Source organism: Mercenaria mercenaria, chromosome 4 (assembly GCF_021730395.1).
Source record: "Mercenaria mercenaria strain notata chromosome 4, MADL_Memer_1, whole genome shotgun sequence".
NCBI lineage: Eukaryota > Metazoa > Mollusca > Bivalvia > Venerida > Veneridae > Mercenaria > Mercenaria mercenaria.
The window spans coordinates 16083905-16107884 of NC_069364.1; the positions used below are offsets into that span (position 1 = coordinate 16083905).

General features: G+C 35.1%; 1 protein-coding gene across 1 annotated transcript; it reads left to right on the forward strand.

Annotated features, from left to right (window-relative positions):
* Positions 1 to 20499: 20499 nt before the first annotated feature.
* LOC128556227 (uncharacterized) lies at positions 20500 to 23700 on the forward strand. Its single transcript, XM_053540558.1, has 2 exons — positions 20500 to 20592; positions 20779 to 23700. The coding sequence occupies exon 2, from the start codon at positions 20843 to 20845 to the stop codon at positions 23246 to 23248; it is 2406 nt and encodes an 801-aa protein (XP_053396533.1). The 5' UTR covers positions 20500 to 20592; positions 20779 to 20842; the 3' UTR covers positions 23249 to 23700.
* Positions 23701 to 23980: the final 280 nt, after the last annotated feature.

Here is a 23980-nt window from a genome sequence, read left to right on the forward strand (position 1 = left end):
GTTAAACTCAATCTTGAATAGAGCTCGAAAACATGCAAACCTAAATCCAATAAAAGTGTGGGCAACATCTAACTATTGTCTCAATAATGCATAGAAATGTGGTGACAATCCTCATTAATTGTTCTCTCACCCCCCTGACAAGAACAATCAAATTCCGTCACTATCATCTTCTATCTAATAATACAGCCATTGATATAAAAAAAATTGCTTTCTCTATGTCCACAGAAACGTTTCGAGCCCTATCCTTTCCTCACAAGCCTTGGGCAACTCTGAATATGTCTTACCATGGCATTTTGCCTAAGTTTTTTTCTTCTAACCACACCCCTCTTTACTTTCTTTTAACCACGTCTTTTATATTTTACCCAAAATTCAACGAACCGTCTTTGTGGATGGACGCGCAAAATAAATGTGTCTTGGTCATCCTGAAATAAAGTTTAGGCAGGTAGACAAACATATGGAAAACTTCTCATGTTTGTAGCATATTTTTCTAACAAATTCTACCAGAAGAGTTCATTCAATTACTTTAAAAACGCCCCATCTGTGCATTTGGAAACTGAATGGATCCAAAAATATTTCGTTATGTATATATTGAAATAAGTCTAACAATTACGGGTATCAAATATCCGTTCAAGTTGTTACACATTTGGAGATAAATAAATCGACAAGTTTTTCAACTGATAAAATATTAATTGTTTCCCAATGTATGTGACGTTAATGTCATTTCAAAAGTCCAAAAGTTCGTTTTAATCTTATCCGAACTCTGTTTACATTTACCGAGAGAGATCCGTTTCGGCTGGTGCACATTTAATCCAGATTTTGTAACATTTTCCTACATGTGAATCACTATAGACTTTGCACAATTAATCTACAGTATTTAATTGTTTGTTAAAGATAAGTGTCATCCTTTTGTACAGTCTGAATTTTGCATAAATCACAATATTTTCATGATAACTCTCTGAATTTGTCACATTTCCTGACAGAATATATGCATCCTTATTCGCATTGCATTGTTGGACTATTTACCGTTACTAAGCAACATAAATTATCGTTGTCATCTTCAAAGATGTTTAAATCACTTAAACATGCTAGAATTAACCCAATAGTGCATGTTTTGATGTAATTTTCATGTAAATATTACATAAAATCGCCATTTTTATGATACGGCAGTATTCAGCATAGAGTTTAACGTTTAAGGTCACTGTGACCATTTGGTCACTGTGACCCGTCGGTCACTAACCATTTGGTCAATTTACCCAAAGTAACCCATTTTTACTGTTTTGGTGACTTTTTTGGTCACTTTCTCTGGAAAACTATAAAAGGGCCCGATTTTGGCCATCTGCAATCACTTCAGCTCAAGCTTTCAGACCTAAAACCACGTTTGGCTTGTTTAAATAGATTTTAATTAAAATGAACACTATGCTGAACATAGATGTAAGAAAGTTGCTCTGCAATCATAATTTATATTAATTAAAATCAAAAGGTCTATAAAAGCCCCTTTTGATACAACATTTAGTAACATTTCTACAAGTTTTATTTGCACAGATGTATTTACATACATGTATATTCATTCCTTATTTAAAGTAAAGACAATTAATGGATTTGTCTTAAGGAATTTCTGTTGCTGAACAGTGTCTATATTTACAAGTTATGGAACGCCAGATCAGTCATAAGTAGATTAATCTTAAAGGAGATGTATATTGAATCTTGCATTTTTAGTACATTAAGAGTGTGCAGTGTTGTTTTTGTAAAACATTTTAAAGTTCATATAATTCGCTTCGCTACCTGTAAACTATGGAAAGCCGGAACAGTCATAAACTTATTTGACAAGTTTGCACTTATACTGGCAGAATTTAACCATCAATAGATGAATACATTTATTATCAAGAAGACTTTGTGATTACATTTGATATCAGTTAGATATGTTTGTTTAATGTGTTGACTTCACCTGTATTTCCTGGAGTATGATATATCAACATGAATAAATTTCATTAACTGTTAACCTGAGTCTTATAGTCTCTCTGGTTTAGTTAGTTTTACGGTACACTGAATTAACCTGGCTGTACCCTATTTGCCCTTTCGACTACTTGAGTAAAGTTTACCCAGAGTTCTACAGTACGCTTAGCCTACCCATCTCCGCAACACCCCCGAGTCGTAACAGTATTTCCTATAAATTGATGAAACCTTGTTTAGGTCATGGACATTTTCCTAGTGTGTTTTGTGAAATCTAAGCTTTTTAAAAAGATGTTCTTATCATACTATTTTAAGAAATACCTTTTGCTTGGTTTTTAACCCTTTTACAATTGGATAGTATGCATTTTTTGTGTCTCACGAAACAGGCGGAAGACTCCATGATCTTGATGATGCCCAGCGGTGATCAGCTATTTTGATACTTGACTTTATTCTTGCTTCTCGTAGTGTTTCTCCAGTTGGTATACCTTCTGAAAAGGCATTTTTGTGTCTATGACCATTCAAGTTTGCTTTTTATAATCTTTCTAGCATTTTGTGGTCCCAAATGTAAATTTCGAGCATTTTGTTGCCAATACGTGTGCCAGGGATTCAATTTAAATTTAAAGACAACAGAACATATATCAATGATGCATTTTTCTCTACTTGTTGTGTTTTCCAGCCATTCCCATTCTCATCAATGAGAGGTTTTGCCATTGTTGAAAACATTCCCCTGTCTGATGTCCTATCCTGTAAAAGATGCCTACATACAGTTTTTGAATGCGTGCATATATTTTTATTATAAAAGAGAAAAAAAAATGGCCGACACTTTTGTCACGGCGTTGTAGATTTTTCACAAATTATCTCAATTTTGTTTTAATAATGAAGTTAATACACCTACTGATATTTACCTAATACCCTGAATTTCGTTCTTGGTTTTCAACAAAAAAAGGTAACTTTGACAAAAATATGGCCGGAAAACAAAGATTGCCACAGTTTATACTGATGAGAAATATGTAACGTAAATGACAAAATATACAAAAAACACAGGTAGATAGATAGATAGATAGATAGATAGATTGATTGATTTATTGATAGATGTATTCGTGAATATATATGTCATGATTACAAATATTACAAATATCACATTATGAACAAACACCATTACAAACAAACATTCAGTTGTATCACTGAAATAGCTATATGTTATATCTCAAATATATTTTAAAGAAAAATAAACTAAACTTTTTATATGAATATAAATAAATTTTGTGACATGTAATTCACAGGATAACCCATAAAGTATTTCTACTTATTTCCAACGGGGTCATTATGAAAAATTATCAAGGTACAAAATATTGGCTCTTTGGCCTAAGAAAGACAACTCTTACTAGCATGAATGATAATCTAAACCAAAGTTACATATAGTAATCCCTGATGACAAAGATTCAGGAGAAGTAAGTGACAATGTGAAGTAATTTTTACTTTTCAAGTGATGAACCAAGACAAATAACCGTACCTTAAGTTAAGAAAATGCATACTACAGTCGACGCCCCCTAGCCACGGGTTGAGTAGAGCTGAACATTTGTATTTGCACAAAGACAATTTAGAGACATTGGTGTATATGGAATCTTTAATGATATACTAGAGCGCAATTCTATGAAAAGAGGCGGTCCCCAGTTTAAGTGGAGAACGAGAAATAAAGGACAGAGCGTAAAAAGTAGAATTTAGAGAGGAAAATCGGGGTTAATGAGTCTCCATATCAAAGGTTCAAAAGAAAGAAATAAAAAGAAAACAGGCGCCATATCCAAACGAATCATAATTGTTTGCATAAATGAAATGGAAAGTTCATAAGTACTGACAGCAGGATAAACATCCTGTCGATACTTTTGTTGAAAAAGACGTTAAACCCGAACACACACACACACGCACACGCACCCCCCCCCCCCCCCCAGCCCCCCCCCACCCCAACACACACACACACACGCACACACACACACACACACACACACACTGTCGATACTTTGCTACCACTGTATACGTCTGGAACGTCTCTTCGACATTAAAATTTTGTGTATTTTGGATCAAGTTATGCAGTGATGCTGATCCGTGGTTCTGATGGAACATAATTCTCGAGATTGATGATGAATCCATACTCAGGTCATTAGTTACAAACGAAACAACAATACTGAATATTAGTAATTCTAAGATTTCAGCTTCTCCTCAAACGAGAGAAGATTGAATGCATGGCACCTCACCAGAGACAAGTATAAAGAAGGTAATTCCATATACAAACTTTATATTCCTCAACCAGATCCAGAAGACTGGTTGTTAAATGAACATTAAGATCACCGAGGTAATGAGGAATTTAATGACGCAAATAAAAGTTTCTCTGTAACTTCAGACTTTGGTTATCACGATAACTCCTTTTATGACAATTTTGATGAATTGTGTTCACTTACAAATGAAATTGGAAAAAAAAGATCCATCATCAGTTATTAAGTTATAAATAATGTTTGTTATATATTTATTTGAAAATATAAAGCAAATTTTGGATGATAACCTAGTTGCTTAAACCAAAATGTAGGCGGATTGATGACTTTCGCCAGGTCTGACCTGCATTTCAAGCATAGGAAAGACCTAGAGTGAAATAATATACAGTATGTGTGTTATGAACACATATAAAAACAAAATGTGTACAAGCAACCGTCTATGTCCGAAAAACAGGGATAAATATCAATGTCACGTTCCAAATCGCAGCCTCCTCAAAACGAAACCCACAGCACGCAGATGTGCATACCAACACATACACACACTCACATACAAAGCTAACACACGAGAACAAAACAAAAAAAAAATAAGGAACACAGTGGGGCACCGCCTTGGAGCGGTCAGTGGCAAAACACCACTTGGGGGCTTAAATCGGTTTATGGTGCTCACCCAATTTCACTCTTACCCCCACCATATTCCAAAGTCACGGGACAATGTAAATAAAAGTAATCCCCGCGGGGTGAATCTCTAACACAGAACAAAAGGCATGGCATGTAAAACACAAAACTTCTCCTGTATAATTATATTAAGGTATTAGATCACTAATAGAGAACCTCCTTTTTGAAGAGTATTCAATTCCTACCATAAACCTACTTTTACTGCAATTCTTAGAGGGGGGGGGGGGGGCGCAGGTTCAAGCCCTGCTGGGACCAAATTCTTTTTCCTTATTTCCCCTTTTTTCTAGTAAGTTTTTACTTCTTTCAAGACTTATTATTGATTTCTTGTACAAAAATGGAAAACGATTAATCTTATAAGCGATTTCTTAGTGTTCAAAGTGAATTTACTACTTAAACAGAAGGGGTAGAGTTACACATCTTTAAAAATATTGAGTTACACGCGGTGAAAGTTCTCTATTTTGCTTTCACTCTTAGATTATATATTGTGGAAGAAATTTAGGTAGGTTTTACGCCTGCCCAAAAGTTATTTTTAAATGGAGTAAGCAAGATTTAAAGCAGAAACTCAGTATTCGACCTTATTTTTTCAATGTTGAAGTATGAATTCTGTCTCATTAAATCTGTTTACTTGAGGCACCATAGAAAAAATGATATTGACATTTTTATTTTGTGTTTTATAATTGTTTACCAATAGTTTGATGTTTTATTTATTAGAATTAATGGTAAAATGAGTTCTCTGCAAACGTTTTGGATAGTGGTTATCACTTTGAAATTTGTCTCTACTTGAGCTTGAGGAGATACCATAAGTTATACAAAATTTATAAAAAACGGCACGGTAAAAGTTGTTTAAAAATTGCAAAATAGTGCAAAACATGGTTACCTTTCAGAATATACCAAGCAAAGACCATTTTGTAAACATTACTATTAGTGATCTAAGAACCAAAAACGTATGTACTCAATCCGTTGCAGAAGACAGAGAATCAAGAGAAACACAAGTGAAGTTTGCTTTAGTAATTGTTTGGATAAAATATTCATAGTATTTGACCATTACATCTATATTGTTGACTATCATACAGCAATGTCAGTATGTATCTAAAAGAAAGTCCCTTTCAGACGTTACAAATGTTTTGATGCCAATCAATTTAATCATGACATTTCACAAGTACCTTTTCATCTAGCACACATACTGGATGTTGTTGATGACACTTACAGGGCGGCACATTAATTGTTACTGAAACAAGTTGATGACCAGCTCCAAGTAAACAGAAGGTACCAAAAGGTATCCCCCTTCCATCATTTCTGAACTCCCATTACAAAAGAAAGTTATCTATAAAACTATACAAGATAATCTAAGATCATATATCTTAAAACTAAAACAATTGAAAACTTAAAGTAAAGTTCAAAAGTGTAATAAATGCTGTAATAATTCTCTGCAAACGTTTTAGATAGTGGCCATCCCATTGAAATTTGTCTCTACTTGAGCTTGAGGATTTACCATAAATTATACAAAATTTACAAAAAACGGCACGGTAAAAGTTTTTCAAAATTTGCAACACAGTGCGAAACATGGTCAACTTTACGAATATACCAAATAAATGCCATTTATTAAACATTACTATTAGGGGTCCAATACCTTAAAGCAATAAATGAGAAAGATAATGCAACCTGCGTTAAAACATAGACTGTAAAATGCAATTCCCCGGAAAATAACCGAGACCGGAAGCTTCAATCTAACCTCTCCTATTACTACCATAGCAAACAAAATGTTCAGTAGATAAAGGAGAATTCCCAACAAAATTTAAGCAAGAGGTTACCCCATCTTTATACAAGACAACCTCTTTGTTGAAGAAAAAAACAAACAAAAACCAAAACCTACAGACCCGTTAGCATCATATCCACCTTATCAAAATAAAGGATAATAAGTGACAAACTTAATGATGCGTTAAGTCCCATCATCAATCTTTTCTACCAGCATTTTAAACTTCTTTTGGTTGTCAGACAACTCTTTTGTGACAGGTAGAAGACTGGAAACAGGTTCCAAATCAAACAAATATGTGACTGAGTTGCAGACGGATCGGTTCTATGTATTTGACTGCACATAGTCTATTTATACCACAAATAGGTGCCTATGTTCTTTCAGATAATGCATGAACATAAATGGTGGACTATGGCATGTCAAACATTGCTAAATTATATGGGTATGTTATTATTATTGTATGTCTGTTATTGTTATTCAATGTCGTGTCATTCATATTCTAAATTTTGCTATTGTTATTGTATATGTTGTTATTCTTATTGTATGTCCGATATTCTTATGGTAAAAGTCATTATTATTATTCTATATTTCGTTATTGTTATTGTATCTTTGAGATTGTTACTCAATATCATGTCATTCGTATCCTAAGTCTTACCACCATTGTTTTTCTATATGTCGTTATTCTTACTGTATTTTCGACATTCTGATGGTAAAAGTCATTATTATTATTCTATATTTCGTTATTGTTATTGTATCTTTGATATTATTATTCAGTGTCGTGTCATTCATATTCTAAGTCTTGTTATTGTATATGTCGTTATTCTTATTGTATGTTCGATATTCTTATGGTAAATGTCATAATTATCTGATGATTTTATTAACAAAACGTGTATCCCCAGAATAATGTGATTATTTCCAATAATTTGTAACAACGCTTTCCACTGGCTCGTCATAAACGAAAGTAGACCACGTTTCCGTCCGAGAAATGGAGAGAACATATTCCCTTGCTTTAACGGTTTGGTCAGATTGTTAAGAATGTTTGTCATTGCTAATTTTGTTTTCTTACCGGTTTGTAATATGTAATCTCATGCCCCATAGCACCGTTTCAAGCGGAATTCTGTTACAGTAAAAATGAGTGTACTCCATGATCTCTATAACAACACTAAGTCCAAGCAAGGGGAAACTTTTTACACAATGTTGCATCCTTTATTTTAATGCAAATACAAGTAGGGTATTAAAAGAAATGTTAGAATGTTATTCTCTGGTCCGTGCATCCTGCCATTGTGGAAACGACTCATGGTTCAAACTTACCGAGTATTTTTGAAATGTACAGAACATTGGTAACAGTATCAAGCATAGGAGATAATGGGAAGATAAAGGCTATATGATAGGTTATGTGGCAATAGCAACAGTCATGTATTCAAGTCAAAATACCTTGTTTTTCCCCAACGAAACCAGAGAAACGGTATCCATTTTTTTTCGGGCGTACTATCATGTGAAATTACCCGATTCCCCATGGTGGCAAAAGCATAAAAGAGGTAGGGATATGCAGGCCACATTACCACGGATCCCTTCTCTAAATCTAGTTCTGCCCATTGTTCTCTCGTTTAGTGCAATGGCACTTTAATGTATCATTGAAAAGTCTATGTACACCACCATTTGAACAGTGACTTGATCAAGTCAATACAAGTTTTATTTTAACTTAGACGGTCTTAATCACCTCTTATATCAAAGTACCCAGTATGTTTAGATATTTCTGTCTGACCCGTCTTATTTATATTGATAATAAATACATGGTTCGAATAGGATTGTGTAATTTGGTCATGAAATCAATAGGTTTTGACCGATGCAGTATGGCATTGTCTGTATGTTACAGTGATAATTTAATGAGTCAGAAGTTATAAAATTTGGTAAACCAGTATTTTGATTGAGGGTTTATCCAGCCAAGTCCCACCGTGTCTAAAATTAGACTAAACAATCAAAGGAAGAACGTTTGGAAGCTCATCGAAAATAGCAAAAGCAACATAGCTACCACGTCACAAAACAGGTCACCCACAAATTGATATTCTAAAGGAAAGAAACAAAAAAAATGTTATAATTATGAAAAGAAGGTAAGACTTTTATAGACTTAAACTTTAAAATAAAACTTCATATTTATTAACACAGTCAATTTTATGATTTAAGCAAATATAGAAGCTATTAACTTATCAATTGTTCCATTTCAAGTTTGACGTTGCTGTACATTGCTTAATTGAAGGGGCCATTTATTTGCTTTCTTCGCCATCGTTATATTATCCGGGTATGATGAAGAAAAAAAGAAGACGATTCATTCACACAACTTACCGAACTAAAGACTGATTCCTCATTTACTCTACGTAAGACAAAGAAAGTCGTCGCTGGAATGATTCGCACGAATCTTAGTGGGTTATGGGTAATTATTATCAAATTGAGACCATTCTTTCTTGTTTATTATAACAATATTTCAATTTATTATTTCAGATTTCAAGGATATAGATCAGCTGAAAACAAAAGAAGAAGTGGAAACTGATATTGAGCTAAATTGGAACGGAAAAGGGAACTCGAGAAAAGAATAAGAAGACTGAAAGAATTGGGAATGAAAGATCAAAGTTCTAAACAACACTATCCACACAGGCGATACGGGGAACTAAAATCAATCATTAAAGAAATCACCAAAGATTGACAAAAGTCCATGTTCATCATCACTCTAGATGTGAAAGTTAGAATTCGATATTTATTTATTCCTAACTATTTGTTTATTGCGATTAAAACAAAGTATAAAGTAATAATAAAATCTGTAACAAGAACCTTTGGAAGCATAGAACGCAACAAAGCAACATAATAGTAGACTCGGTTTTACTGAGACTGTTCATGAGAGGTAATGAAATGTGCAACACCCCTAATGATCCCTAGCACTGGTGTAACATTAAATACTGACCCTGTTGAAAATATACTCAAAAAAAAAATTAAAGGGTCAGAAGTATAATATCATAAATCTTTTTTTGAAAATGCAAATATATTAAAAATAACAATAGTGAATAAATGTTTAGACCATTTAGAATTAAAAAGGAAGAAAAGCAAGTCACTAAGTGCAAACACGGTCATGGTTGAATGAAGGGAACCGGACAGGTATCAAAAACCCGGTTTTCAACGTGCACGGGATTTTCGCGTAATGTTATTGTCTATGCTTCAATGATTCTTTTCACAATTGTTTTCATTGTAACGAGTGCAGATTTGTCTTTTAGCGCAAAACTAGAGTACATATTGGAATAAAATTCGAAAATAATGCCTCAAAGACGCCATTTGACTCAAAATGAAAGGCAACGTGCTCTCGGCTATCTGTTAGCTGGTCAGACCCAACGTCATGTTGCGACGGAGTTTAATGTTAGCCAGAGCGTCATCGGCAGGTTGTGGCAGTTGTACCTGGACACTGGGGATGTACAGCGGAGACCAGGTCAAGGTCGTTTGCGGGTCACAACTGAAGCGCAGGACCGCCATTTATCGCTTATGGCACGACGTCGACGGTTCGACTCCGCCGTTACGCTAAATAGGGACTTTGAGCAGACGTATGGGTACAGGATCTCTGTTCAAACCGTCAGGAACAGACTTCATGCTGCAAACCTGCGGGCTAGAAGACCGGTCGTGAGACCGCCCTTGACCCCACACCAACGAAGATGTCGTCTAATGTTTGCCCGCGACCAGCTGTCATTTGGACGTCAACGTTTGCGCAACGTTTTGTGGACTGACGAGTCCAAATTCAATTTGGATTTCAATGACGGGCGCAGACGAGTGTGGAGCCAGAGAAACGAACGTTTCCGGGACTGCTGTGTGGCAGAGCATGACCGATTCGGAGGGGGTTCAGTGCTTGTATGGGCGGGCATATCCTATGAGGGCATATCCTATGACGGGCGCACGGACCTATACGTCATTAGGAACGGGGCACTGACCGGTGTTAGGTACAGGGACGAGATCTTAGACCCTATTGTGCGCCCTTACGCTGGAGCTTACGGTCCAGGCTTCATCCTGATGGACGACAATGCACGCCCCCACCGAGCACGGGTGGTGGATCAGTACCTGGAGCAGGAGGGCATAGAGCGGATGGACTGGCCAGCGAGGCCGCCAGACCTCAGTCCAATAGAGCATGCCTGGGACATTCTGCAACGCAGGATATCCGGTCGCGATCGGCAACCAAGGACTGTCGAGGAGCTAACAAACATGCTCATTGAAGAATGGCACAGGATACCCATCGCAGACATTCGGAGGTTGATTCTTAGCTTTCCCCGCAGATGCCAGGAAGTGATTAATGCACGTGGTGGACACACACGATACTAAATGTGATTTGAGGGAAGAACCCATAAGGTGGGACGTTTAGTTTAATTTTTTGTTACCCCACCCACCTAGTCTGACACACGGAATTTTGAGGGTTGTTGTGTTTTATGGAGAACTGTGATACTTTTTTTTTTACTTTTTTCAAGAGAGGAATACTCTACAATGAAGTAAACACGTAATTTTACATTCTACTGTAAAGATATCACTGAATAAATTTACGTTTATACATTTGTTATGACCCTCTATACTTGACCCTTTAATTTTTTTGTTGAGTTTAGATTCCATGTGTCCTTTTTCAACGTTGATAATTAACCCAGTCAACATTTCAACTTTAAATTTTGATCAGAAGGTCCTTTTTGAACGTTGAGAATTGACCTCACCAACATTTCAACATTAAATTTGAATAAGAGGGGTCATTTTTCAACGGGGTCAATATTTAATGTTCCATCGGCTTAAGTGGAACAATTTTACTGTAAAACATGAGTGTGCCCCCAAGGACCAGAAAATATAAAAAAAAACATTAAGTCCAAGAGCGGGTAGACTTTTTACACAATATTGTGTCTTTACTTTGAAACCAATATAAGTAGGTGTTTTATGTTAAAAATGTCCTCCGGTCCGTGCATCCTACCATTGTGGAAACGACTCATGGGTTCAAACTTCCCGAGTGTTCTCGAAAAGTACCGAAAACTGGTAAAAGCATCAAGCATATGAGATAATCTGATGAAAATGGCTATATGATAGGGTATCTTGTAATATCAATAGTCATTTTTCAACCTTGTTTTCCTCAATGAACCTCCATTATTTACGTGCTTACTATCATGTGAAATTACGCGATTCCCCACCGTGGCAAAATTATCGAAGGAGCGTTAGAAATTTCGATAAACATAAAAGAGGTAGGGATATGCAGGTCACATAGAATCGGATCCCATCCCTAAATCTAGGTCTGCCCATTGTTTTCTCGTTAAGTGCTCGTCTATCATGATAACCGCTTTTCAATTAATGACACTTGTGTACCATTGAATATTCAATGTACACCACCATTTGATACAGATCTGCGGATGAATTTTTGTACTTGTAATGTGTGCAGACGTTGAGTCCTGCTCAACTCGTGGTTAGAGGAAGTGGACGGTAGCATTATTTGTTGTTTCCCTTGTTACTATTTCAATCTGTAATTTAAAACGGTTTAAGTTCAAAGTCCACACTCGTCTCCTCTGGTGTTTTACAGACCCTCCGTAATTGTGATCCCGCTCATCTTTGTACAATGTACATTTAAACAACATCCAGCGAAGTATTCTGTCAAGTTTTGTCTGTTTGCAAATGACACTGATAGTTGATAGCCATTCAGTAACAAAAAAGAACTCTAACTTACCTCAGGAATTACTCTGAGTCGGATATTTCAGACGGTCTCAGGTTGCGCTCCAACATAAATACTAGTAGATGAGCTAAAATGGTTAACCAATCATTAAGCTTCAAGCCAAGGGACTTAAAACCAACTCAACACCCCTGAAGTCCATGGCTTACCAGAACTTTGTCAAACCAAAGTTTGAATAGAGCTCCAAAGCATGTACTAAAACGCAAATAAATGAAATAAAAGCGTGGACAACATCTTACTTTGGTCGTAATTGCAGTGTCTCAAAAATGCTACAATGTCTAAAAAAGCGCTGTTGCAATTTCAGACGCAGACTGTGGTAACAATTCTCATTGATGTTTCAACTGATAAAACGTTGCAAAGCCCCAATGTATTTGACGTTGATGCAATTTTATAAGTCCACTGGTGTCGAACGTGGAACCAAAGAGCTGAAGCCTAATCAGTATAGTTTAGTTGACTCATGCATACAGAAGAAAAAGCAGGATGGTTTTTAAGGTATGATCTATCTAGCAAATGGTGAATATTTCAAATGTTTAAAACAATGTTACAGCAATATAATGTATCCAGTGAGAGACTTTTATGCAAAATTTAAACTACTTCTACCATGCCGTTATTTATAATTTTGTATAATTCATGGTATTTCTTTAAGCTCAAGTAGAGACAATTTTTGAAGTGATGGCCACCTTCCAAAACGTCTGCAGAAAATTCATTATACAATTAATTTTATTAAAAGAAACGTCAAACTATTGGTAAACAATTATAAAATGCAAAATAAAACTGTGAATACCATTTTTCTTAGGGTACCTCAAGTAAAAGGATTTCATGAGACAGAATTCTAACTCGAACTCTGAAAAATTAAGGTCTAATTCTGTGGGACCGTTTTAAATTTTCCTCACTTCATTCCAAATAGTCTTGCGGCAGAAGTAAACCTACCTCCATTTCTTCCACAATATGTAATCAAAAGAATAAAGGCAAAATAGAGAACTCTTACCACATGTAACTCAGTATTTTCAAAGATGTCTAACTATCCCCCTTCTGTTTAAGGGGTAATTCAACTTTGTACAGCAAGAAATCACTTATCATGTGGAAAAAAAATCACTATTGTACAATAAATCAATAATAAGTCCTGAAAGAAGGTAAAAACTGACTAGAAAAATTTATTTAGGGAAAAATGAATTGGCCCCATTTTGACTTGATCCTACGCCCCCTAAAAAGTGTGTCAAAGTAGATTTATTGAATTGAATACTCTTATACCTTAATATTGTCAACTTATAGCGTTTCAATACAAGATTTTGAGAAACGAAAACTGTTTAGAGGAACGAAAGGTACAAATGATTTTAATGAATAACCCTAAATTTGATTTTTTCTCAAGGATTTCACAGGAATTTGTAATCGACTTCAACTTTCATGTAAATGCGGCCCGCGGATTTTGTATGACGAAAATTACAGCAGGAGCTACACGGGCTACAGCTGACAACGGTTACGCTTCAAGTAGAAATCACGACACCGGATCAGATTAAATGAATCATAATAAATGAACATCGAAATATTTGAATACACGTTGAAAAAAAAATGAAAAAGTTGCCATATACGTGAAACAGGTTGCTTTGGTAGAGCTTATTACATGCTGCTAAATGTGCCGATAATTGTCTCTGAGTGGCAACATATTTACATGTGTGGACAAAGGGATCTTTAATGCAATGGATAGTAAATATTTGACCCGATGAAATACGGATGATGCGATTTTAAAAGCCTTGAGTGAACTGTCAACACGAAGAGTGGAAACTTTTCATAGACATTTGTTAGGTTTTAGGCCGTGGCAACTTTCCAAGTCTGTTTTGTGAATTTTGAACTTTTTTAAAAGATGTTCTGATCCGACTTTTTTTTAGAAATACCATTTGTTTGGCATTTAATCCTTTTTGCAATTGGACCTTATGCGTATTTTTTGAGTTTATCAATGTTTCTCATTTCCTTTCTCCAGTTGATATAACTTTTGAAAAGGCGTTCTTGCATTGGGTCTATGACTATTCAAGTTTTATTTTTATATTCATTCTTTCTAGCATTTTGTGATTCCATATGAAAATTTCGACCATTTTGTTGCCAATAAGTGTGTTAGGGATTCAACTTGCAGAATAACGTTTATGCACACTGTCATTTAAGACAAGCTTTAAAGTAGAGTAAAACTGTAGATTTAGAGACAACAGTGCATATATCAATGACACATTTTTCTCCATTCGTTGATGTTTCCCATTATCATCTATCAGAGATTTATCATTGTTTAAAGCATTCCCTTGTCTGATGTTCTGTCCTGTCCTGTAAAAGATGCCCACATACATATTTTTTTGAATGCATGCATATTTTTCTATAATGAAAGAGAAACAAAAAAAAACTGGTAACGTATGCATCAATTGGTGTTTTCACAGTCCGACACTTTTGTCACGATTTTGTGCTTGCGTTCACCATTGTAGATATTTCACAAATTATTTCAATTGTGTAGTGATAATAGGGTTAGCACACCGACTGATATACAAAATGTAAATTAACAAATTTACTCCGAATTTCGTTCTTGGTTGTTAACAAAACCTTGAAATCTATAAAGAAGTACCTTTGACAAAAATATGGTAGGAAAACTAAGATATTTTTTGTCATTCTTAAACAAATATATTTTTAAGGAATTATTTGCAAGGTATCATTTCGCTGACTTTGTTTCATATCATGCAAACACATTCATATCCTCTTACAGCATATTTAGCACAGAGGTAGATGTGCTATTGTGTACGTTAAAATATATTATTTTTAAAACTTGTAACATTAAGTTAAACATCAAAAAAATATATCTTACATTAAGAAAAATATGAAATTACAAACTATGATAAATATTTACAAAGTGAAGGCTCAAAATATTACAGAAGAAACAAATAAAAAGAAAGCAGGCATAATATCCAAAGGAATCATGATTGTTTGCATAAATGAAATAGAAAGTTCATAAAATATGATAGCAGGATAAACATCAAGTAGATACTTTACTTCCGCTGTATACGTCTGCAAATGCATTATGTTAGTTTTCTCATGGTGCGGCTCAATTATATTTTTTGGATCCAGGCATGTAGTAAAGCTGAACCGTAGTTCTGCTGGAACATAATACCCGAGATTGTTGATGAATCAGGTCATTAGTTACAAACGAAACAAAATACTGAATATTAGTAGTTCTAAAATTTCAGCATCTCATGAACCATGAGAAGACTGGATTGATGACACCTCACCAGAGACAAGTTTAAAAGATAATAGATAAGGGTAAACTTCTTGGAAGCACAGAGCACTAAAACCAGAGCCCCAGAGCCACGCATTTGCAAAGTAGGCCCACAACAAACAGAATCTGTAATGGAAAAATATTTCAGACGGGTTGCTTCAAACATCCAACAAGTACATATTAATTTATGCTGAATATAGAAGGTGGGGGGGGGAAGGAAATGGTAAGGGGCAAGATGGGGCCGTCGGGGGGGGGGGGGGGGAGGGAATCAGGGAACCCGAAGGTGAAAGTAGAACAAGGACGCATAAGCAAAGGGAAAGTCACGTTCCTTAATAACAGTCATACTACAACGTAAACCGCAATAGCACAAACACTCATGTACCAAAGATAAGCACACAGCCACACCCAACTAAGTAACATAAAAAACGAACAAGCAACAAATAAGAAAACAGAAGAGCACCGTTTTAGACTCACAAGCATACAAACGCACCCACACAAGTAGGAAAATACAGATCGTATACCATCTTAGGATTCCGGCAGCAAAAACAAAGGGGAGCAACGAAAACTTACATAAAGGGGGAGGGGAGGCAAAAAGTAGCGTAATTGCAAGGGGAAAGAAGGGAGCAACAGGGGCAGTTAGGAGGTGGGGAAAACGCTTACAACAAACAAGAAAACATACGTAACAGACAATACAAGACAGACAAAAAACCAGTTGAAATTAGGGACACCGTCTTGGAACGGTCAGTAACCTATATAAAGGAAACTGGGGGTTTGAGCGCGTTTAGGGCATGCCAACCTCGCACTGTAAATAAAATCCCCGCTGAGAAAGGCTCTATCATTAGTGCAAAAATAACAGATAAAATAAAACATAAAATTAAGGTAAATCTAAGGTATAATTACACCAATGTACTCAACAACTTGTCTGAAGTCAGAGCAACAAGAACCTAACTTTTGAGGGCACGACTAAGAAAACTGTAAGACAAAAATCAACTCCCTCCGTCCGTTGTATGTAGGATTTAGGAGAAAAGCATCATGGAGTCTTACACTTTATTAGTCATCGCATCATCAAACAGGAAAGCGTAGCAATTAACTGTAGAGGGGTCAGTCACTAAACATGCACTGTGATTTACAATTTTCACATCGTATCCTCTTTTGATAAACTTTTTAACCGATTTTACAAATATCTGATCAAAATAAGGGCTATGTTTAATTTCCCGAATTTTATAAACTACATCTCCATAGTATTCCGGGTGTGTAAGTCCAAGTTTTAAAAGTGTTTTTAGGTTCGTATTATATTTTTCTAACAGTTCCGACTATCTGTAGTAAAATTTACAAACAGCTTTCCGTAGCTTATGATAACGGTAACCCTGTTGTAACAATTTCTTGGTGATATGAAGATTTCTATCATTGCAAAACGAATAAGTTGTGAAATATAGACGCCGTATGATGTTGCTCGAGGGACATCTCCATCAAGATGGGGGAAGTTGACAATTTCAAAATTAAAATCGTCCCTTTTATTATATATTTTCGTTTCTAGATTATTATTCATAATTGTTAAATTTAAATCCAAAAAAGACGCCTCTAAATCTGAAGTATTAGCCTTGTTAAGTTGTAACTCTTTTGGGTAAATATATTTTATTTCTGAAAAATATTAAATAACAGTTATATTCCTCAACCAGATCCAGGAGATGATTTTTTAAAATGAACATCATGTTCACCGAAGTAATGAGGAATTCAATAACGCAAATAAAAGTTTCTCTATGGACCTTTTTACAGAGAGCTATTTCCTTAGCAACGCGAGACAATTCTCGCGCATGCGCACTCTATGTAGGGCAAAAAGACATGACCGGACAATATAGATTACTTTTAAGTTATATTGCATTTCAATACTTAGTTTGTTTTATAGTTAATATACACCGCAAGACAAGGGTAAATATATGTTGATTTTTGTAAACCCACAGCTGATATACTGTAACAAATGAAGTTTAAAATAAAATGTTCATTTAACAAAGTTCAGCCTTTGATTTTATATCCTATTATACCCAAATGGGGATCAATTCATTCCGTATTCAAAAAATAATAATCATCTAACTGTTATTTTTCATTTCTATCGATTCTTTGAATTTGAAAGTTTTTATTTTCGCAATATCAAAGTGGTTCGGATGGTGAATGCAGCGGTCAGATTTAACAGAGAGAGGGAGAAGGGCGGGTAGTGGGGAGAGGTGTTCTATTTACATTCTTTATCTGTTCCTATTCTTTGCGGAATTCAAGTTTATCATAATTTTCTATTAATTTACGGGTAATATGTGCACACGATACATTTTTGATATGAAAATGATCCAGCATGTAAACATCAGAGATAAAAAAATAAGAAATTTATATAAGGTATTTTCCTTCAGTATGTAGTTATTATCCTTGATTTGATACATATCTTACGAATTTAGATTTTTCATAACTACACTTTCATCGTTATAAAAGGAAATGTCCATTAGAGTTCCGAAGTATATTCGTGTAAGTTAGGGTCTTGATTACCTAGGTGACCTATGTTTTATCATGTCATTTGCATAATAGTTACGTAATAATTTCCGATATATTACTCAAAACAGCAACTTCAGTGACATGGACAAAATGAAAGAAAATATGTAAGGAACAAGTTTTATATTTGTATGATGACTAGAAATGATTGTTCTTTTCTGACGCAAATAATAATAAGGCAGGATATTCAGGTAAGATATAATTAATAACATACATGTCTTAAATCAAAGCATACTGTATAATAAATAACTTGACTATAATCATCTTTATAGTGGCAAAACAATTCGTAATATAATAATAATTTTAGCTAGGTTTTCTTATCGTTGAGCATTCTTTTGCCACACGTAAAGAGCGCCTGTGCGTTAAAATCAAAACATCCGTGAAATAGCATAGCAACCAATAGTTTGTGTAAAAAGGTCTATAGCTACCAATGTCAGGGTTGTGGGTTCGAGTCCTACGTCTGACCATATCTTTTTCCCCAAACATTTTATATGCGGACTTACCAGTTATTTGATCAAACGTAGCATGTTTTTTGTTTTTTTTGTTCATTTATTAAATGTTTTCATATTTACCCGTTGTAAAAATGTGTCTCAGTAATAAAATTGTTTTGAAACTATCTTAAATGAAAAGACTAATTACCTGTCACCAGCGTTCCAGAAAATAAATACTACAAGAGAAAACAATCAAAATTCATAAAAAATGATGCATAAACTAATGTAAAAATAAAACAGGTATCCACAACATTACATTAAGAAATGATCTAAGAAAATTCGAACCCGTGGTAACGTGCGTGGAAGTCATCTTACCACTACGCCCCCCGTGTCTCCGGTAAACTGTTACTTAAGGTAACTTGACAAGGACAACCAAGATGGCGTCACGAAATTTGGGTTGTTCACATTTTTTTTCCTCCTATAGACGATATGCTGCTACAGAGGTCTAAAGATGCATTTTAATCATTAATACACACATATACAATTGTAAAAATGCATTTAATTTATAAAATTATAATATCAAATGTTCTGAAACTCATCATGAAAACTAGTCATTTTTTGTGCACATTTTGCAGAAAAGTTATATATCCAAACTGAAAATAATTTATATCCTCCTATCTTTGAATATGTCCTTGAGGTGCTCCACCTATGAACAAAAGAACTTATGTATTGAGTTTTATGCTATTTGCTCTGGAATTTCGTTGGTAAATTATAAATTTCTATATTTGACACCCTAAAAAGTTGAAACCTGCCTGGTGTAATGGGGTCATTAAAAAAGTTCCAAGTACATGTAAGTATTTTTTATTCTTATTTCTGAGACTTTACATCCTCACATATTTAGAGTTTTGAGTGCTGTGTTCATTTCTTAGTAATTCTACATTGTTTGTATTTTAATTTAATAAAACGTTTACAATCTTTTCAATCTGTGTACTAGTTCAAATGTGCTTGCTACTGTTTGAATAACCCTCAATTTCAAAACTTCACTGACTTGCATGGAAATCACATGGAAAGTGTGGGTCTTAGGCCATACTAAATTAATGTATGTTTAATGTAATTGATAAGTATATATTCTTGATTTTCTGTTGCCTCCCAAACAATATAGAGCCAGTTTGATGAGGATTTCTGCATTTGAACATGCAAGGGAAATAAAACACAATGTAATATACCCAAAATCGGCTATGTTTGGGTTCACTTTCCGTTTATAGGACTGGGTGAGTTTTACGATAAACATATTTTTGGAATTGCATAGCCCCTTGTTACTGAATTTATTTGCAACAAAATATTGAAATTTATAATTTATATACAAAATTACAGAGCAAATAGCATAAAACTAAGAGGATAAGTTCTTTTGTTGATAGGTGGAGCACCTCAAGGACATATTCAAAGATATGAGGATATAAATTATTTTCAGTTTGGATACATAACTTTTTTGCAAAATTTGCACAACAATTGACTAGTTTTCATGATGAGTTTCAGAACATTTGATTTTATAATTTTATAAATTAAATGCATGTTTACAATTGTATATGTGTGTATTAAATTATTAAAATGCATCTTTAGACCTCTGTAGCAGGATATCGCCTATATGAGTAAATAATGTGACCAACCCCAATTTCGTGATGCCATCTTGGTTGTCAACGTCAAGTTACCTTAAGTGATATAGATATTTTCACGATACAAATATTGCGTAAAATAACGAAAACGCCCGTAAATACTGGCGAACATTATTGAGTGCCAGTCAATACTTACGAACAATAGGTATCGTAAAATGCATGTCATGCATTACAAGTATTAAACAGGGTTATTTTAAAATAGTAGCTATTTTTAGCTTTTCTAATATTTTCCTGTATGTACGCGAAACTATAGGTTTTTCCTAATAACATCATATTTACGTTTTGATATACAAGCATTTTCATGTTTTTTCAATATAGGGGACATTCTTCGTTAAACTATAGGTAAGAATCTTAATTTGCATAATGTAATGTCAATGTACATTTATGTTACTAGTAATCAGCAATTACTATATATGAATTTCTTTTACACTAGTGTTGTCAAAGCTGTTTTTCAAACACTTTGAACACATTAAATTCACGTGAACTTATATGTCCTAATAGTCGCTATACTTTTACATTTTTTTCCAGATTTCACTGGACTAGTAAATACAGTATGTGAATATTTCAAAGGAAAAGTATAAAGTCATTAAAGATGAACGAAAACCAGAATAAACAATTACGAGAAAACCGTGTGAAGATAGTGAGTGACCTTGAACCAAAAGGAAAAGTTCTTGATACATTGTATGAAGATGGAGTTCTTACTGAAAATGACATTGAGCTTGTGTCGTCTGCTAAGACAAGGAAAGAACGTTGTCATTTGCTTCTATCTATTCTACCAACAAGAGGACCAGTTGCTTATGGGTCATTCAAGAAAGCACTAGAAGTTGGACAGTACGAATTTCTAGCCGACCAATTATGCAGTGAATGCAACGAGATTCACCAAAATACAGACGTCAAAACTGACAGTGACCTTTCCAGTCAGAGACGGACTGATACCAAAGCATGTCAGAGATGTTGGACATTTCTTCAAAAGGTATATAATGAAAGAACAGATATAAACAGAAGTCTGCTCAGAATAATGACGATGCATTGTTGTCTCTTGCTGGATAATATCGAATCTTCTGACGTGATCGATCAACTGTTCAAAGATCACGTGATTACAGCAGACGATATTGGCGATATAGTAGCCGATAACACGCGGAGATGTCGGTGTGAAACGCTGTTCAAAATTTTACTAAGTGTACAAGGTACCAGCGTGGTAGAAAGCTTGAAACTGTCACTAATGAAGAAATATTCCTACATTGTGGACAAAATAGAAAATGGTACCGATGATAATCAACCAATGACACAATCCTCCAGAAGTCAAACCGCTCCGAACATTAGAAAACAAAAAAGCAATGCTGATGTCGTGAGTGATGCACAAGCTTCATTAAAAGCAACACCGCTTGTTGAAAAAACAGTACGGAATTCTGCGGACAACATTAAAGGGACAGTAAATGTTACGTCTGATATTCAACTTTGTGGGAAAGCAGACCCTTGTGTAAATAATAGTAGAAATGGGGGAAAAGAATATTCAAATACGCTTATTGATTCCAACATCCATGCTAATGATAAATACATGACTGATCTTAAAATAACAGCAGATATTAATGATGATACAGTTGTAAAAAGTGAAGTAATCAATCATAGATACGAAATACAGTGGAGCGATAGAACTAACACTGTAGATGGCACTTTTGCCGTTGCATCCGGAGGACAACGTCTTTTTGACACTACAAACTCTTCCTGTAAAAAAGACAATTTGAATGAAAGTTCTTTAAACATGTCGTTTGAAATCCCTGCATCGTCCAGTTTTCATTCTCCTGTTGCGGTTGCAACAAAAATCCAAGCGGAAGAAAAAACTAAATTTCGAAACTCGAAATCTGTCTATAGGAAAAGAAAACACAAGAAAAGACCGCTGGCGAAAGATATTCCAAAGTTGATGGACGTTTCGCACAAAGAACATGATAGTAAAACAAATGGTCGAGGGGAGATAGTACCGAAACAGATTACAACTATTCATAGCCAAAAGCTAAGCACACGACTGACCATGGCGTTCAACTACTTGAGCACGCTAATAAATCAGGGAGAGTTTTCAAAATTCGAAGAAACATCTGACAAGCTTCAATCCCGATTTCCTAGTAACTATGACCTCATGTGCATAATTGGTTACCTCCAGATAAGCAGGGATTTGTTTCAAACAAATTTTGATTCTGCAAAATCTCGTATCGATTCCACAATGGCTCTCGTACCTAAAACGACTAACCCTCGCTACTTCATGCTCGAACTTTTCACAGCAAAAACACGAAAGTATATCACCCGGAAGAAGTTTGAAAAGTTTCAAACCACTCTAGACGAAGCTTTGATGATTCTTGAAACTGACCCTGTTGGATGCACTGGAAGAGCAGCCGGCTGGCTGTACGTCAACGATGCTCGAAACAAAACTACTCAACTCTCATGTCTAAATCTACGGAGTCCAAACGCTTGTCAGGTCTACGAGCATCTGTTTAAAAGCGCAAAAACAAGCTTCCAGAGGTCAATGGCGAATTTTAAAAGAGACGGCGGGAAGGATGGACCATTTGGTTTCGGATACGCTCTGTGTCGATTAGCAATACTATTGCTGCGTTGTGGAGACAATGGACTTACGATGAACTCTCTAACCCCACCCGCAGACGACATTCATACGGCCGGTCAGTACCTGAATCATTTGGAAGACTCGGATATTGCAATCTCAAGAATTCTTGATATGCATTTTCGTTTAGCTAAATGCGATTATCAGTTTAGACGGGGAAATTTCGTGCGCGCCCTTGAGCATGCGCAAGTAGGTCATGACCTTACGACTGAGCTGAGACTTTTTGAGTTCAAAGAGCATGCGTACAACAGAGTGTCTTTCTTGAAATCCAAATCACAACTACATTGTGTAGTCGACGAACTGTCGGAGGAAGAGGCACAAAGAATTTTGTTTGAAGAACCATCCAGCAGTGAATGTGATACTCAAAATGACATTTCAGTGTCTTAAAATGCCTCTTATCCATATAGACCATTTTACAGAGAGCTATTTTCTTAGCAAGGGGAAACAATTTTCGCGCAGGCGCACTCTACGTAGGGCAAAAAGACATGACCGCACAATATAAATTACGTTAGAGTTATATTGTTTTTCAATCTATTGGATCAATAATTAGTTTGTGTTAAATATATAGTAAATATCCACTGCAAGACAGAGGAAAATGTATGTAGATCTTTGAAAACCCACAGCTGATATACTTTTATTTATTATGAGCATTATCATTGATGATTTGGATTAATAAACTATTTTAAAGCAATTTTGATCTCGACAAATTTAGGTTAAGAAAAATAAAATAAAGTAATTATAAAGTTTTTGTTTTATTTCCTAACATGATCTCACAGAACTTTCCACCTGTCGCAACTACCTTACATGAAACTTGTAATATGATCAAACTCGAAGTTTAAAATAAAATGTTCAATCTACAAAGTTCAGCCTTTGATTTTGTATCCAATTGTACTCAAATTGGGATCTATTCATTCCGTATTCAAAAAATAATGATCTTAAAATTGTTATTTTTTATTTCTATCAATTCTTTGAATTTGAAAGTTTTTATTTGGCATTATCAAAGTGGTTCTGATTGTGAATGTAGCGGTCAGATTTAATAGAGAGGGCGGGTAGGGGGAGGGGTGTCTGCACTGACATTCTTTATATGTTGTTAAACGATGTTCTATTCTTTGCGGAATT